Genomic DNA, 16,236 nt, shown 5'->3' with positions numbered 1-16,236 from the left:
AATGTTGAGGTGGAATCTCTTTTCCTTCAGCTTGCTTCCATTGCTCCTGGTCCCGTTCTCTGGAGCAGCAGAAAACAAGCTTGTTCCCTCCTCAATATGGCATCCGTTCAAATATTTAAACAGGGCTATCATATCACCTCTTAACCTTCTCTTTTCCAGGCTAAACATCCCCAGCTCCCTGAGTCATTCCTCATAGGACAGGGTTTCCACACCCTTCACCATTTTAGTTGCCCTCCTTTGGACACGCTCCAGTTTCTCAATGTCCTTTTTGAATTGTTGTGCCCAGAACTTGACACAATATTCCAGGTATTATATGGCTATATAATTAACTATATGACTATACCCCACCAGGATGCTACATTTCTGAGATTATGGGCATTAAAACAAGACCTTAAAATCAACTGTCACATTATTCAGCAAACTTAAAGGCATTTAAAATGCAAATCTGAGCAAGAGTAATTTTGCTCAACTCCGTATGTCATAGAAAAAGAAACTATACTTATGTGCAGCTTATAAATCTTATTACCTTTTCTATATACAAGCCTGCTGACGACAACAACAGTTATTGTGTTACTGTCCCGTCTAGATGCATCTGGAGTGAAGTCAGTAGGATCAACAGCATTAGGAATAACAGAAACTATCTCAGGATTCAGTGCTGCTCTCAACACAGTGTTCTCCTTGCTAGTGTAAGAAACACATATTATGTGATTTGTATCACACAGCGATACAGTCAAGAGTTTATTTGTAAGCACTGAACTGACATCAGCAAATCCAAAAAGGGAATGGTCTGTAAAAACTGTCCGTAGCTGCATTGTTTTGGCATGGAACAGAGCATCATGAGCCATAGCAGAAAATGAACTATGGGCATGGACAATGGTGACTCTTTCGCGCACAAATATATACCTGAGCAAAGGCAGGCTATGGAACAGAGTTGTTGCTGTAGACTGGTTGTACATGACTCTTAATGGCAAATAATAGACTTTCAATCCATTTGTGAGGTAACGAATGCCTTTACGGTCTTCATAAGCATGGGTGACTATGATAACTTTGTGACCTCTTTCAATCAGGCACTGTGACAGTTGGTAGATGTGGCTTTCTACTCCTCCCATGTTAGGATAAAAGAAGTCAGATACCATGCATATACTGTGAGTTTGACAGTCGTGTGCTGAAGGCTTATGAGAGTTCACAGTGGGAGAGATACATTTCCTGTGATTTCCTCTCCTTCTGCTGGCCATAGTAAATCACCAGTCCGTCTACGTGGCTGCCATTCAGTACGAAGAATGGGCCCCATTCATTACCTGTGACAGCAAACAGAGAGGAAAACATACATAAGACTCAGAAGCTTCACAGGTATCTTCATGCGCAAGTCGTAACATCTTACTGGACAAGCCTATGCCTGATTATTCAGAGGTGTGACACATCCTGTTCAAGAGCACCATTTCCACCCCTGCAAGTCGGTTACATTCAGGCATAGAATCATTGAGTTGGAAGAGACCACAAGAAGGGCCCTGATCCAGTCCAACCCCCTTCTGCCATGCAGGAACTCTCAATCAAAGCATCCCATTGACAGAGGGCCATCCAGCCTCTCCTTAAAGACCTCCAAGGAGGGAGACTCCCCCACTCTCCGAGGAAGGAGTGTGTTCCTTCAGAGAAGGCCCAGTGGAACTGTTGGGGAATGCACTATGTGTGACTAAAACAGGAGGAAGCCCAGACGCAGCGGTCCCCAAACTGTGCCCTTTAAGAGCTTTTGGACTTCAGCTCCCAGAAGTCTCAGCCACGTTGGCCAATTGCCTGGGCTTCTGGGAGCTGGAGTCCAACATCCCTTAAAGGGCGCAGAACAAGAGACTGCAGTAAATCCTGTGGCTGCCTTTAAAAAGGCAATTCTCTTCAGATCCTTATGAACGAGAAGTCAAGCAGACAGCTCCCAGGGCGATGTTAAACAAACTCGGCCTCAAAGAGCCCCCTCCGATGGACACTTACTTCCGAGGAAGCCGCAGAGTCCCCTTGTCCCTGGCGCAATGAGTCGAGAAAGCGGGCGCCATTCCCCTGCCCCCGGAGAGGGCTTCCCCACGAGGATCCCAGCGCCCTTCCCTGACCTGCGGCGACACTGAGGCGCTGCCACCACCAGACTCCCTCACACTTCCGGTTTCGCTGAAGGCGGGAGCATAGGCCTCTTTCGTCACCTCAGCAACCGCCCTGCGCCCCGCCCCTAACTGCCCACACGAAGACTTCGCGACGCCTAACGACTTAGCCAATCAGGAGACAGCTGGCCGGCCACGTGGCCACAGAACAGCCAATCCGATAAGCCTGTGTGAAAATAAGGAAGTCATCCCAAAAGGAAACAGGGCTGTTCCGCCATGTCCGCACTGCAGACGTAGTCCAGGTTGCCGCTACTTTAACTGTCTTGGCTCAATGCTATAGGATTCTGGGAATTGTAGTTGTGTGAGACATTTAGCATTCTCTGTCAGAGAGCTCTGGTGCCACAGCAAACTACACTTCCCAGGCGTCCGTAGCACTGGGCCGTAGCAATTAAAGTGGTGCCCTTCAGGATTGTTTCTGCAGTCTGTTTGCTTTAATGTTTAATAAATAAATAAAAATCCCAGAGTGTCATGGAAACAGTACCTGACCTTGTTCAAGTCACACTCTCTCAGCCTCAGAAAGCACTGGCAATCTCTCTTTAAACGAATGTTGCCAAGAAAACCTCTTTTGCCTTAGGGTAGTAATAAGAGAAATACAGTGGTCCCCTCACATTCACTGGAGTCACAGTTAAGGAAACACCTCTCTAGGAATCTCCAGGTCCTCCAGTGCAACTCTATGGTCAATATCTGCCAGAGATTGATCACAGAATCATGTTGGAGGACCTACAAATGCCTAGAGATGTGTTTTCTCTAGGAAAGTCTAATAATAATAACTTTTATTTATACATATCCCGCCTCTCTCCTATGGTCAACTTCTAGAAGAGTTGCGCTGGAAGACCTACTAGAGTAACACACTGCACTCTTATTGTACTGCTATCCTTAACTGCTCTGGATGCCTCCTGTTGCATTCTGGGACTTTCAGTTTAAGGAGGGGCCTCTAGAATTCTCTGCCAGAGAGCTCTTAAGCCTCACTGAACTACAAGCCCCAGAATGCAACAGGAGTTAGCCAGAGCAGTAAAAGCAACATAGCCGTACTATAAGAGGGTAGTGCAATAATGTGGCTACAGATTCCTGGAGAGAACATATTAAAACTGCAAATAATCAAATACGTAAAAGTCACATCCACAAAGGCAGAGGGCCAACTATAATTTGAAGGTACACAACAATCCTTAAAGAGTCCTGCAGCCTAGCTTTGGTATTTGGGGCTGCCTCCGTGATCCTTTTCCTTGCCTTTCCACGCTGTGTGTGGAGGTTAGAGTGTTGGCCTAAAGCAGGAGAGCTCCAGGTTCCAAGTCCCAAATGAACCATGAAACCTAGGTCCAATACACACTGCAGAAATAATTCAGTTTGGCCTGTTACAGACTGCCAAAATAAAGCTGCTTCGGGTCTCTTTGGAGGTATGCTATTTAAATGATGCATGGGTCCTAAGAGTCCGGAGGTCACACCAAAGCCACACTCCATTCCTAAGCACTGGAGTGCAGCTTTGGTGCAGCTTCCGGATTCTTAGGCTGCATGCATCATTTAAACAGCATACCTCCAAAGAGACCCGAAGCAGCTTTATTTTGGCAGTCTGTAACAGGCCTTTGAGACCATTTTAACTGCCCTGGCTCAGTGCTAGGGAATCCTGGGAATTGTAGTTCATAGTGACACCAGAGCTCTCTGAAAGAGAAGGCTATAATGTCTCACAAAACTACAGTTCCCAGAATTCCCTAGCATTGAACCAGGGCAGTTAAAGCAGTCTCAAACTGGATTATTTCTGCAGTGTGTTTTGGACTTTAATAATTCACTCTTTCAGCATAAGTTTCCTGAGAGAATTGTCGTGAGAATAACATTCAGAGAAGGAAAACCATGCATGTGATGGCAAATCCCATCTGAACACATTTTGCTGAGAAAAGCTCATAATAGGGTTGCCTTAAGACAAAAGGGTATTATACCAGGAATATCTAGCAGCCCTCTGAAGTCAGGTAAGACTGTTTCAGAGTGAAGGATGGGCCCATGGATTTTACAATTATGGTTAGCTTTATAGAATCATAGAATCGTAGAGTTGGAAGAGACCACAAAAACCATCCAGTCCAACCCCCAGCCATGCAGGAAATCCCAATCAAAGCATCCCCAACAGATGGCCATCCATTCTCTTTAAAGACCTCTAAGGAAGGAGACTTCACTACACTCCAAGGAAGTTTGTTCTACCGTTGAACAGCCCTTACTGTCAGGAAGTTCCTCCTAATGTTGAGGTGGAATCTCTTTTCTTGTAGCTTGCATCCATTGCTCCAGGTCAGGGGTCGGCAACCTCTGGCCCGCGGGCCGGATGCGGCCCACGGAGGCCTGCCGCCTGGCCCCCGGGTGCTGTTGCTGCTGCCGCCGCCACCGCGGCCACCCGTAACGGCTCTTCGCCGCTCTGGGCGCTGCCATTTTGGGCAAAAAAAATGGCGGCGCCCATAGCGGCCTATGGGGCTATGGGCGCCGCCATTTTTTCGCCCAAAATGGAGGCGAGAGGTCGCGCGAGACTTCGCCGCCATTTTGCCGCCCAGAGCGGCGAAAAGCCGCGATGGGCAGCCGCGGCGGCAGAGGCGGCGGGCCTTTAGGATGTGATGATGATGCAGCTTGAGAAGTATGCAACTACTGTTTCAGAAGCTGAGAGAGTGTGACTTGCAAAGTGTGTTTTGTGTGCTTTTAATGCTAACAGGTTTCCCTTGATTTGACAATGATAGTGTGATGATGATGATGATGCAGCTTGAGAAGTATGCAACTACTGTTTCAGAAGCTGAGAGAGTGTGACCTTGCAAAGTGTGTTTTGTGTGCTTTTAATGCTAACACGTCTCCCTTGCTTTGACAATGATAGTGTGGTGGTGATAATGATGATGATGATGATGATGATGACAATGATAATGATATGAGTCAGCTTGAGAGGCATGCACGCACTGTTTCTGAAGCCAAGAGAGTGTGACTTTCCAAAGTGCCTTTTCTGTGTGTTTTTGGTTCTTTAATGGCAATATTGATATCAGATCTGATGCAGGCCAATGTAAATTGCTGTGATTTTTACAAACCCATGCGCAGTGAAGAAAAACCAAAGTCCCTTAACCAAGTACACATTTCTGAGAAGTACACTTGGTCCAAGAACGGTGAAACCACCTTGACATGTTCAATATCATAGCCCATGTTAAACCATGCAGTGTTAAACCCAAGGGGTTTGATTATGGAATAAGCCTCTGAAATATGCAAGAGGCCATGTTAAGTAAAGCCATGTGAAATGCACAACTGTGCTGTTTGTGTGTTTTTGGAATGCAGATTGGGGATGTTTGTCCAGAAAGGCACCGAGGAGGAGAGGGCGGGCACACGCCTCCTCCTCCTTGCAGGGCTTTGGTAGAGGCTCCGCCCCGGAGGTGGCTCCGCCCCGAGGGTGGCTCCGCCCTGGAGGTGGAAGCTCCGCCCCCAGCATGCAGCCACGCCCCGGAGGTGGAAGTCCACCCCCGGCTTTGGCCCCCCGACTTGTCGGGGGGAAACCAACCCGGCCCCCGGCTCCAAAAGGTTGCCTACCCTTGCTCCAGGTCCTAGTCTCTGGAGCAGCAGAAAACAAGCTTGCTCCCTCCTCAACATGACATCTCTCAAATATTTAAACAGGGCTACCATATCACCTCTTAACCCTTCTTCTCCAGGCTAAACATCCCCAGCCCCCAAGTCGTTCCTCATAGGGCAATCCAGTTGGTTCTTCACCTGCAGGGACGTAGCCGGGGGGGGGGTTTCTTGGGGTCCGGACCCCCCCTCTTCCATTAGAAAAATGAATGGTGTGTGCTGCTGCACCGCGCATCCAAGCCCCATTATAATGGTGGCACTTAGTCTGGATCCCCCCTTCCTAAAATCCTAGCTACATCCCTGTCACCTGCATCCTGTAACAACTGCCAACTGCAGTAAAATTATCATCTGATCATAGTACTGCCACAATTACTGTTGTTCTGAGTAATGTCATTGTCTAACATTTCAGATGAAAACAGGGAAAGCTTGTGATACACAGCTGTTTTTGGTGGAGAGGGAAGTGGAGACCAAGCTACATTACCAATGGTTCCTTAATGCAGTTGCTCCAGGACCCTCACTAGGTTGGGCCCTTATCACACGTGGGGAGTTTGCAACTCAGATCCGTAGTCACTCCTGTTCTAGCAACAGCGAAAAGTGATGTTTTTCACATCAAACCGGAGTCACTTCTGTCTTATATGCAAATTCACATTAAACGTGATGTTTTACCACACCTGGTTACCTTTCTGTTGCCTTTCTGAATCGAGGGGGAAAGCGGAGTCAGTTCAATTCCAAGCAAGTCACGTGATGCGGATTCAAGCAAAGCAGATTCAGTGCATATTGTATTACCACACCAGGACATACCATGCGGATTCAACTTGATTCGAATTGGGACCCTTGCATATGCTCAGTGGGTGTCTGAACGCATGCTGAACCTTTGCACTTCCGGAGTGAAGGAGCCTGGTTCCACTTTCACATGAATGCTAGCCTCACATAAAGACTCCCTTCTATTTTCCCATCCCTAGCAGCCAAATTCAGAGGGGTCCCCAGCCCCCATCCATTTCAGCCACATCTACATCTATCCCCTGTCATTCTCATCTATTTTAGCCACATCTATATCTACCCTCATGTCAGAGCCCCCATCCATTTATTATTATTATTAAGGATATTACATATTATTATTATTATTCACTGCAAAATAATCAGTGCAGAAGCTGCAGCTTTACTTGAAAGTAAATCCTTTGGCTCTGAAGGAGACCCTTTTTGGAGGATTGCAGAAAGATCTGGTTTCCCTTATTCTCCGTGCTCCCTAAAATACCACCTCCCTGGATCCAATTCACTCTCCTTCCCTTTGTAACAGTTGCCTTCTCTTAGGTTGCATCTGCACTGGGAAATAATCCGTTTAACTCCACTTTCACTGTCCTGGCTCAGTGCTATGGAATTCTGGGAACTGTAGGCCTGAGACATTGAACCTTGTCTGCCAGAGAGCTCTGGTGCCTCAGCAAACTAATAAAAAGAAATTATTATTATATTATTAATTAATAAGTTTAAAACTTTTTAAAATTAAATTATAATTATTCTCCATGCTCCCTAAAATATCACCTCCCTGAATCCAATCACTCCCTTCCCTTTGTAACAGTTGCCTCCGATTTAATTCCACTTTCACTGTCCTGGCTCAGCGCTATGGAATTCTGGGAGTTGGAGTTTTGTTGCTACCCCCAGCCTCCTGTTCATTCCCTCCATCCCGTCATCTACCCTCGAGCACAGAAGCAATTGGGGCAAAATTGCAATGCAGCATCATGGGAATTTGCCTCTTTGGAGGTTTGGGGGGTGTACGGGGAGGGAAGCAAAGTTGCATCCACACCAGACCAATTCAGAGTGAAATGAAGTGAGCTTGAATGCCAATTCTGGAACTCACTTTACTGAATCACCAAAGGAGGAGCACTTTGTATTCTTGAGGGAGAGAAAGGCAGGCTAGCCCTCCCTCCAGTCCATCTGCCTTGGTCCAGGCCTCAGAGGGAGAGAACCACTGGACCTCATCCCCTTTCCCACCACCATTCCCTTCTCCTTTGTGTCCTGTCTTTTAGATTGTAGCCTGAGGGCAGGGAACCATCTATATCCCCTCTGTTGTAAACTGCCCAGATTCTCAGTGATTGGTGGGCATATAATAAATCCTATTATTATATTATTATTATTATTATAGTGTGAAGCACCATGGAAGGAGCTCCCATAGAAAGGAATTGCATGTGATATGTGAACCGCATCATTGGACCGCAGTCAGTCACGTTGGATGTGAGCTGAAAAACCTTCGAAAAAGCTGGGTGTGCTCTACTCCTCGGTGCCCAGCGTATGAAGGGGAGAAAATGCACTTTGATTCCTCCTCTTACTAATCTCTTCCTGGATCTCTGTAGGGTAGCATAACCCCTTCTGAAACAGCTTCACGGCTACAAGCTCATTTCTGTGGCACAATCAAAGTGCTGGTGATGACTTAAAAGCCCTGTATAGCTTAGGTCCAGACTATTTCAAGACCGTATTTCCCAGAGCCATGCCATCTTCAGGTAAAGGCTTTCTCCCGGTCCTGACAGCATCCCAGGCTCCCCAGGTGAGGAAGTGCTGCTCCCACCCTCTGGAGGCCAGGTTGGCCCTGGCACTGCTTGGCTTCTGCTGACAAGCAAAAGCATTTATATGAGGCAGGGGCTTGATAGGGAGAGATAAATGTCATGATGACGGGGGCTTTTAGAAGGGGGAGTATTTCAGTCATGTTTTTGTATGTTTTAATGTTATTTTTATATTGATTTAAACTGAGATACATTTCATATTTTAATTCTTTTATTATAGAGTTTTAAAAAATGCTTTTATCCTGTGAGCCCTTGGCATAAAAACTTATATATATATCTATATATATATCGATAGATAGAATAGATATGATAGAGAGAGAGAGGGAAGCTGTGGTAGGGATAAGGCCCGTTTGATCTCTGCGTCCTCGGCGGCCTTTCCCTTCGGCTCAGAGGCACTGAGCGGCCAAAGACTTCCATGGCTGGTCCGTGGCTGTTTGTGGGGTTCGTGGGCTCCGTGCCACCATCTGCAAAGGCCATTCCCTGACGCCGCCGTAAAGCATCTGGGGCTGCCTTCTCCTTGTTTCTCTGAAGAGCGCAGCCGCAGAGGCTGGCGAAAGGCCAGGAAGAAACCCTTCCGGAACAAGCCCCACAAAGAGCCATGGATCCTCAGGGTCGCCTATCACTCCCTCGGAGGAGGAGGCAGGGAAGGCTGCCCAGAGACAGGGCCATTTCGGGGCCTGCTGCAACTGCGCCAGACAGAGCTCAGCCGCAGCCCGTCGTCGAGTCTCAGGGACTGGAGTCCGTCCCGCTGCGGCCCCGAAGGAGGGAGGAAGGAGGGAGGAGCAGAGCGGACGCAGCTGCACCGGAAGGGCGGGAAAGAGCCCTCCCGGCAAAGGCGTCACTTCCGGAAACGGCCCCTTCCTGAGGCAGCGGGCGGGACATCCGGTCCCTCGTGTTGCCGTTGCCGCCGCTTCCGCTTCCTGTGCGGCCGCGCCGGGGTCTGGAGGGGGGGAAGCAGCCTGGCCTCGCCGCGTGGAGGCGTCCGATGGGGCTGGCCGAGGCTAAGCGACTGGAGCCCTGTGCTGGCCTGAAGCGCGGCCCTCCCTGGTCCCTCGGGGATGTTTCCGCAGCCCCTGCCGCCTTCGGTGCCCAGAGGCCCAGCCATGGCGGCGGCCTCGTCCGGCGGAGAGCGGCGGCGGCGGCGGCGTCTTCCCGGAGCCGTCCCGCGGGGCGGTGGCGGGGCGGTGCTGCTGCCGTCCATGCTGATGTTCGGCGTGATCGTGGCCTCGAGCGGGCTGCTGCTCATGATCGAGAGGGGATCTTGGCGGAGGTGAGGCCTCTCCCGCTCCATCCCTGGCGCGGCGGACAGCGGCCCTGGCGCCCGAGCCTGGCCAGAGGGGCGGGGGGCGGAGGAGGGCAGCGGTGCTCCAGGACACCGCAACCGGACCATCCGAGCGCCTGCGGGCAGAGGGGCGCCTGGCGGCGTGTGGGAGCCCCTTCGGGGCAGAGGAGACCCTCCTGAAGCACCTGCTGGTCAGCGACAAGCACGCTTCCTCTACTGCTACGTCCCCAAAGTGGCCTGCTCCAACTGGAAGCGGGTGCTGAAAGTGCTGGGCGGCGGCCCTGGAGAGCGTGGAGGCCAGCTGAAGATGGACCACAAGAGGGACCTGGTCTTCCTGGGAGACTGAAGCCCCAGGAGATCCGCTACGCTTGAAGCATACTTCAAGTTCTTGTTTGTGAGAGACCCCATGGAGCGGCTGCTCTCTGCCTACAGGAACAAGTTCGGAGAGATCAAGGAGTACCATTGAAGTACGCCTGGAAATCGTCAGGAGGAGTACCGGAAGAGCCCCGGGGGAAGCACCGGGGACGACGTCACCTTCCCTGAGTTCCTCCGGTTCCTTCTGGACGAAGACGTGGAGAGGATGAATGACACTGGATGCCCATTTATAACTGTGCCAGCCCTGCGCAGTCAGATACGACTTCATTGGCTCCTATGAAAGGCTGCAGGAAGACGCCAACTTCGTTCTGGAAAGGGTCCAAGCGCCTTCGTCTGTACGCTTCCCAGAAGGCAGCCATGTATAAGCCAGTGACGCCTGAGACTCTGCATTACTATTTGTGTAACACCCCAAAGGGCTCATAAGGAACGCTCCCAAAGTACATCATGGATTTCTCTCTCTTGCTTACCCTCTTCCAAACGTCACAAAGGAATTTTGCAGGCAATAAACATTTCCCAGAAAGCAAGCTCTCTCCTATGGAATTGGCTAAATACTCCCTTTTAGGACATTAAACGCCTTGCTATATATGTTGCCTTTACATTTAAAATAGCTTTGACTTTTATACAGTATGCATTTCTGCCGCTGAATAGCAGCAAATACGTCTTCATAACTCCTTTTGTATATTTTAGTGAGAAGAAACTTTTATACAGGAACACAAATAGCAACTGCAGGACAGTCACTTTTCCAGAAAATTGCAACAGAACCAAGACTCCAAGTATCTACTTATTTGTAGCGTATCTACACTCAGGGCCATAAGGGCTGTGTGTGAGGGCAATAATTTTATACTGTTTCTATTTTTACTTCAGTATTAAACTAAAATTATCTTATTTTTATTTATTGATCTTTGTAGAATATTTAGACTGAAGTCTACAGACCACTACAGTATGTGCAAGCAAGTCCTATTCAATCCAAAGGATCTTTTTATCTGTGCAGTAAAAACAAATTACGATGACATAATAAAGACTAACATGTTTTATATATATATTATCTAGTATTTTCATTGTATTATTTGCTTAGAGTTAAAGGACAGAAAGGGAGGGTGTATGGTGTGTCATACATACAAATAATTGGAAAGCTTGGTATACTCTTGGTTCAAATATGCTTGTAAATTCCTTACTTCAGTAGTTTGGCAGGGTGCTACTCACTCTCTTTTTCTTCCCTTCTCCTTAATATTTATGTTGTATTGCTAATGTTTAACATGTGTTGTTTATTGTTCTTGTGTGCCTGCAAGTCATTTCCAACTGATGGCAAACCTAAGGTGAACTTATGGGGTTCTCTTAACACGTTTCATCAGAGGGTTCATCCTTAGCTGGGAGTGTGATTGTTCTCAGGACACCTAGTGGTTTCCATGGCCAAGCGGGGATTTGAACCTGGCCTCCAGAGTTATAATCCAATGCTCAAACCACTATACCAGTGGACACTCAAAAAATTTAAAATGTGTTACAGTCGGCCCTTCTTATACATGGATTCAAGCATACATGGTTTGAATATGTTCAAAAAAAGTATAAATTTTAATATCAAACCTTGATTTTTCCATTTTTTATAAGGGACACCATTTTGCTATGCCAATTATTGAATGGGACTTGAGTATACACGGATTTTGTTATACATGGGGGATCTTGGAACCAAACCCCAGCGTATGACAAGGGTCCACTGTATATTATACAAAAATGATTTGTTATATAAAATTTACAGTGAATTTGCAAGCTAGAAAACCTGATTTTCTAATGGCATTTATTGGAGAAAGGTTGTTTGTACATTAGGGATTAGTATCTCAGCTTTAAATTTTATTGCTTGACTATGAAAGAGTGGTAACAATGGTCACAAATGTTTAAATGCTTCTGAATTTTAATAAAGTTTTTGTGTTTTTTGCCTTTTGTTGTTTCTGTCCTAGTTAAGATGGTGTGCAGAGGGTATCTTTAGCAGGCTGGCTCCTCCTCCTCTGGCCTTGCGGCAATTGGGCAAACTCCAGGAAATTTAAAGTCTTTTGCATATCAACAGGGACTCTTCTTTGCAATCCAACATGTCTCCATTCCTATGAGGCCACAGGCCTCTTTGGGCAGAGGACATTGGATTCCTCAAGAAGTCTCCATGCATTTGCACAGGAACATGTTGGTAGGTGTTGAGGTAAACCTGCCAATCCGGTCCAAATTGAGAAGAAAAAAATCATGGTTTCTGGATTGTAAGGTACCACATAATAGCTACAACAGGAGAACCCTGATGAGGGAGCCAGCAGACTGAGACCTTCATCAAGGTAAAACAATTTTTCTTCCTAATTTGTTCCTGATGCTCCTCTGGATTTCAGGCTTATCGTGACCCCAGTGTGTGAAAACAATGTTAACAAAAGAGCAATAAAGTTTTTTTAAAAACTCTGAAAACATAAACTTGCCCATCCAGTACTGTCATTCTTTTTCTGCTCCTGTGCCTAAATTTATCTTGGTTACAACCTAGGAGAACTCTTAGGGACTTAGGTGATTGTTTTCTAAAATTAAAAGTCTCAAATGTTTTCACAGAACAAGAAGTTTTGGGGTTTAAAAAAAGGAACCTGATAATGCAGGCTTCAAAAGACATCACTGCAATTATCCAGCCTCTTGCATTTTTTGGTCTTCAGCATGAAGCTATTTATCCACTCATTCAACCTGGTGACGTTATTTGTCTGAAAGCCAAAACTATGGTCTTGAAAACGTGTGCTACGCATAATGTTGTAACAAAAATTCTTCAGTATGTTAAATACCTGATAAATGTTTCAAAGATCAGCATCCAAGTGATCTGTATATTTTTTAAAAAGGGATAGAGAGAAACTACATTTGTTGTTTTAAAACTCATCACTCACACTTCTTTTGAAGGCACCATTTTAAAAAGTGTACTATAAAAACATTGATCATGGACATAGTGAATTTAGCGTGTGATTAACTGAGACAGTCCTAGTGGGCAGAGGTGGAAGTTACTTTCTAACTATAAATTCAAACAACCAGTGTTCTCCAAAATATACCAAGAGACTTAGGAAGTAAAATAGTAATACCTATTGTATTTTTCCAAAGCTGCAAGTCAACATTTTAAAATATTTAATGCAGTGTATATGTGTATGTGCTTACAAGTATAGGTTGATTTGATCCTTAAAGATCCCACACAAAAAGGAAAGTTATTCTTTACTTCCACTATATTTCACAGAGATGCAATGAAAATCCAAAGACTAACTGTTGTGGGTTATACAAAGGATACAACTCAGAGATGATCTGGTGTGTTTTCAGATGGACAGCTCCTGACAAAACCCAATACAGTGGTGCCTCGGGTTACGAATTAATTCGTTCCGCCGCGGCGTTCGTAACCCGATTTTTTTTTCGTAACCCGAAAAAGCCATAGGCGCTAGCGCTAAAGCGCGATTTCGTGCAAAAGTGCCGAAAAGCACCAAAAATTTTTTTCGTAAGCCGAAAAAAAAACAACCCGGAACAGTTTTTTCCTATGGGATTTTTTCGTTCCCGGGAATTCGTAAGGCGGGCTTTCGTTCCCAGGGTACCACTGTATAGTTCTCCAACTATAGTTACAAATGAGTTGTAACTGATTTTCTATGCAACAAGGATGTAGATGAACTTTAAGCGGTTACTGACTTCTTCCCAACTCCTTACAAATGGCCCAAAATACATCACATTCAGTTGATTAGTTTCTCAATTTGTTTCAGGGAGAGGGTTTTCCATTATTTGTACCTGCTTTGCACTACATTTCCTTATTTAATATTATATTTAATCTGTGTAATTTTATTATAAAGTATAGTAGCACTGATTTTTGAGAAACAGTGCTAAACCAGCACTTGCTGGCTGAACTGAGAGAGGAGCCAAATTTGCAGGAGCAGCAACAGCAAGTAAGGCAGAGAGCTCAGACTTACTACAGACACACAAGAAGCCACCAACAAAGGACAAAGGGCAGATCGGGAATGCCCATGAATATCTAGATTACTGCATACACTCTTGTAGAGCTGCTGTTCCACTTTAATGCTCTAGCTGCTTCCTGTTGTATTTGTGATTTGAGGTTTAGGGTTTACAGCCAGAGAACTCTTAGGCCTCACTGAACTACAAGCCCCAGAATGCAAGAAGGGGAAGCCAGAGCAGTAAAAGTGGGAATAGCAGCATTATAAAGTATAGTGTGGTAATTGGTAGGTTAATGAAGGATTTCAACTTGCATTGGGCCCATACAAACAGGCCAAAATAAAGCTGCTACGGTCACTTGGAGGTATGCTGTTCAAATGACACACCACACATCTTAAGAGGCCAGAAGCTGTGCCAAAGCAGCAGCACTCCAGTGCTTAGGATCTGGAGTGTGACTTTGGCACGGGTTTCTGGTCACTTAGGATGCATGCATCATTTAAACAGCATACCTCCAAAGTGACCCAAAGCAGCTTTATTTTTGGCTGTCTGTACAGGCCCCATTGTTAGCTGAATCTCACCTGTTTTCATTTTTAACTGAAATAATGTAAATAGTTACTAGTACAGGTAATGGTTTTACTGTGTACCTTCAAGTTGTTTCCAACTTGTGGGGGACCCCTAAGGCAAATTCATCACGGGTTTTTCTTGGCAATATTTGATCAGAAGAAGTTTGCCATTGCCACACCTAAGGCTGAAAACATGTTGACTTGCCTAAGGTCACCCAATGGGTTTCTATGATCAAGTGAGATTCAAATCCTGTTCTCCAGTCATAGTCCAGGACTCAAACCGCTACACCATACTGGCTCCTCTAGGACCAATTAATTGATTACTTACACACACCATGATGGGATTACATCATAATATAAAATAATTCTGGAAGAAATGAAAGCATACTCGGGAAATGAAGAGGAAAGAGTACAGGTGAGGGAGTGTAGTCTTTAAAAATGTCAGTGTGGTTGTCAGAAACCCTGGCTCTTCAAAAACAAACAAACCCCAGGTGATTAGCATTAGGATAATCTGTTCTTACACAGCTAGTATGCTCACTTGCTTTTAAAAAGTCATGCTTTCTGCAATATGAGGATTAAATAATACTAAGAGAACACAACAAGATTAAATGGATTACAGTATGTGCTGTGAAGTAACTGAACAATGAACACACATTCTGGAATAGATATGCAACTATGGAAGAATCCAATAAAAAAGTTTGTTCCAAAAATCTGACTCAAGCAAGATGCATACAAAGTAGTGCAAAATAGAAGTGAAATACTTATTTACTAGGTTTTCAAAACATTTGATTTACACTGTCTGTGGTTATAAAAATATTCAACACAGAATATTCACATATGGTCTATCATACTGTTACAGTGAGAACAAACTACTTAATTATGAACCTCATCATTTTAGAGCAAAAGTTGCCTTCTTGAGCTGAATTACATAAGGCTTTTCTGGTACCAAATTATCCAAATCTGTCTTTGTCAAGGTCACATCAGCTTGTGTATTTTTGTCATGGTCTCCTCTGAATCCAGAAGGGCGGAGCGAATTCCCAATTTTTTAAGCTCTTCCACTAGATCTCCGCTTTGATGCATCTGGAGAAGTATGTCGCAGCCTCCCACAAATTCACCATTGAGGAAGACTTGAGGTTATATAGGCCAGTTGGAATAGTTCTTAATTCCTAAATCAAAAAAATAAAACAAAAACCCTGCATGTTAACAATTATTTCCAAAAGTTAAGCATCATATAACAGTGTTTTTTACAGGTCCAGTGGGGGGTTATGAAAATACGCAACCAAACAAAGAAAAACACAAAATATACTGAGACTTTATTACCTTTTCTTTTCACTTTCCTCCCCCAGGACAGGACCTGATCCTTTTACCTTTTTTTTCTGTACAGAATAAGTAGGCAGAAGGATATACAGTATGCCATACATCTCAGTGAACTTTAGTAGATCCACAAAAGATTTCTGGTTCCCAATTATTTCCTCCACCCTAAATTATACTGATAAAATAAGAACGTCGGAAGTGATCATTATTTTTTACATTGAAAGACTGCTAATTCTGTTTGGGGAGCTGATTTCATAAACTGGAGATACAGTGACACCAGGAATGGCATCACTTCAGTTTGTTATGCTTCCCACCATCCTAAAACTTACTATCTGATCTTCAAAATATTATTATTTACAATTGGCCTGCCATAAACCATTGCAATCCACAATCCTGTTGGAGGTCTCTTATTCAAGGTTTCAACCATTTCTTCCCTTCAAGCAGATCATTCCTAATAGTTTTTGTTATTCCTTCCCCACCCACAAAGGTCGCTAGCGGGGAAAGAACGGGGGGGG

The 16,236-nt window shown here is 45.3% G+C and overlaps 2 protein-coding genes and 1 pseudogene across 4 annotated transcripts in view; 1 reads left to right on the top strand and 2 right to left on the bottom strand.

Annotated features, from left to right (window-relative positions):
* PIGA (phosphatidylinositol glycan anchor biosynthesis class A) overlaps nt 1-2,375 on the bottom strand; it is a 579,723-nt gene extending 577,348 nt beyond the window's left edge. For 2 of the 3 annotated variants that reach the window (XR_006104369.1, XM_042471211.1), the window contains exons 1-2: nt 1,981-2,375; nt 527-1,298 (exon numbers count right to left, since the gene is read on the bottom strand). Coding sequence is in view for 2 of the 3 variants with exons in the window: in XM_042471211.1 (XP_042327145.1) it covers nt 527-1,235 (709 nt within the window). In the remaining variant the exon portion in view is untranslated. The remainder of the gene's footprint in view (nt 1-526; nt 1,299-1,980) is intronic. The other variant, XM_042471209.1, reaches the window with a different exon arrangement.
* CNTNAP2 (contactin associated protein 2) overlaps nt 1-16,236 on the bottom strand; it is a 1,400,287-nt gene that overhangs the window by 216,917 nt on the left and 1,167,134 nt on the right. The gene's annotated exons all lie outside the window — the stretch shown is intronic.
* LOC121932535 lies at nt 9,327-10,429 on the top strand (annotated as a pseudogene).

Source organism: Sceloporus undulatus, chromosome 6 (assembly GCF_019175285.1).
Source record: "Sceloporus undulatus isolate JIND9_A2432 ecotype Alabama chromosome 6, SceUnd_v1.1, whole genome shotgun sequence".
Classification (NCBI taxonomy): Eukaryota; Metazoa; Chordata; class Lepidosauria; order Squamata; family Phrynosomatidae; genus Sceloporus; species Sceloporus undulatus.
The sequence above is the reverse complement of the archived record's forward strand: the minus strand, read 5'-3'. Positions and strand labels throughout refer to the sequence as shown.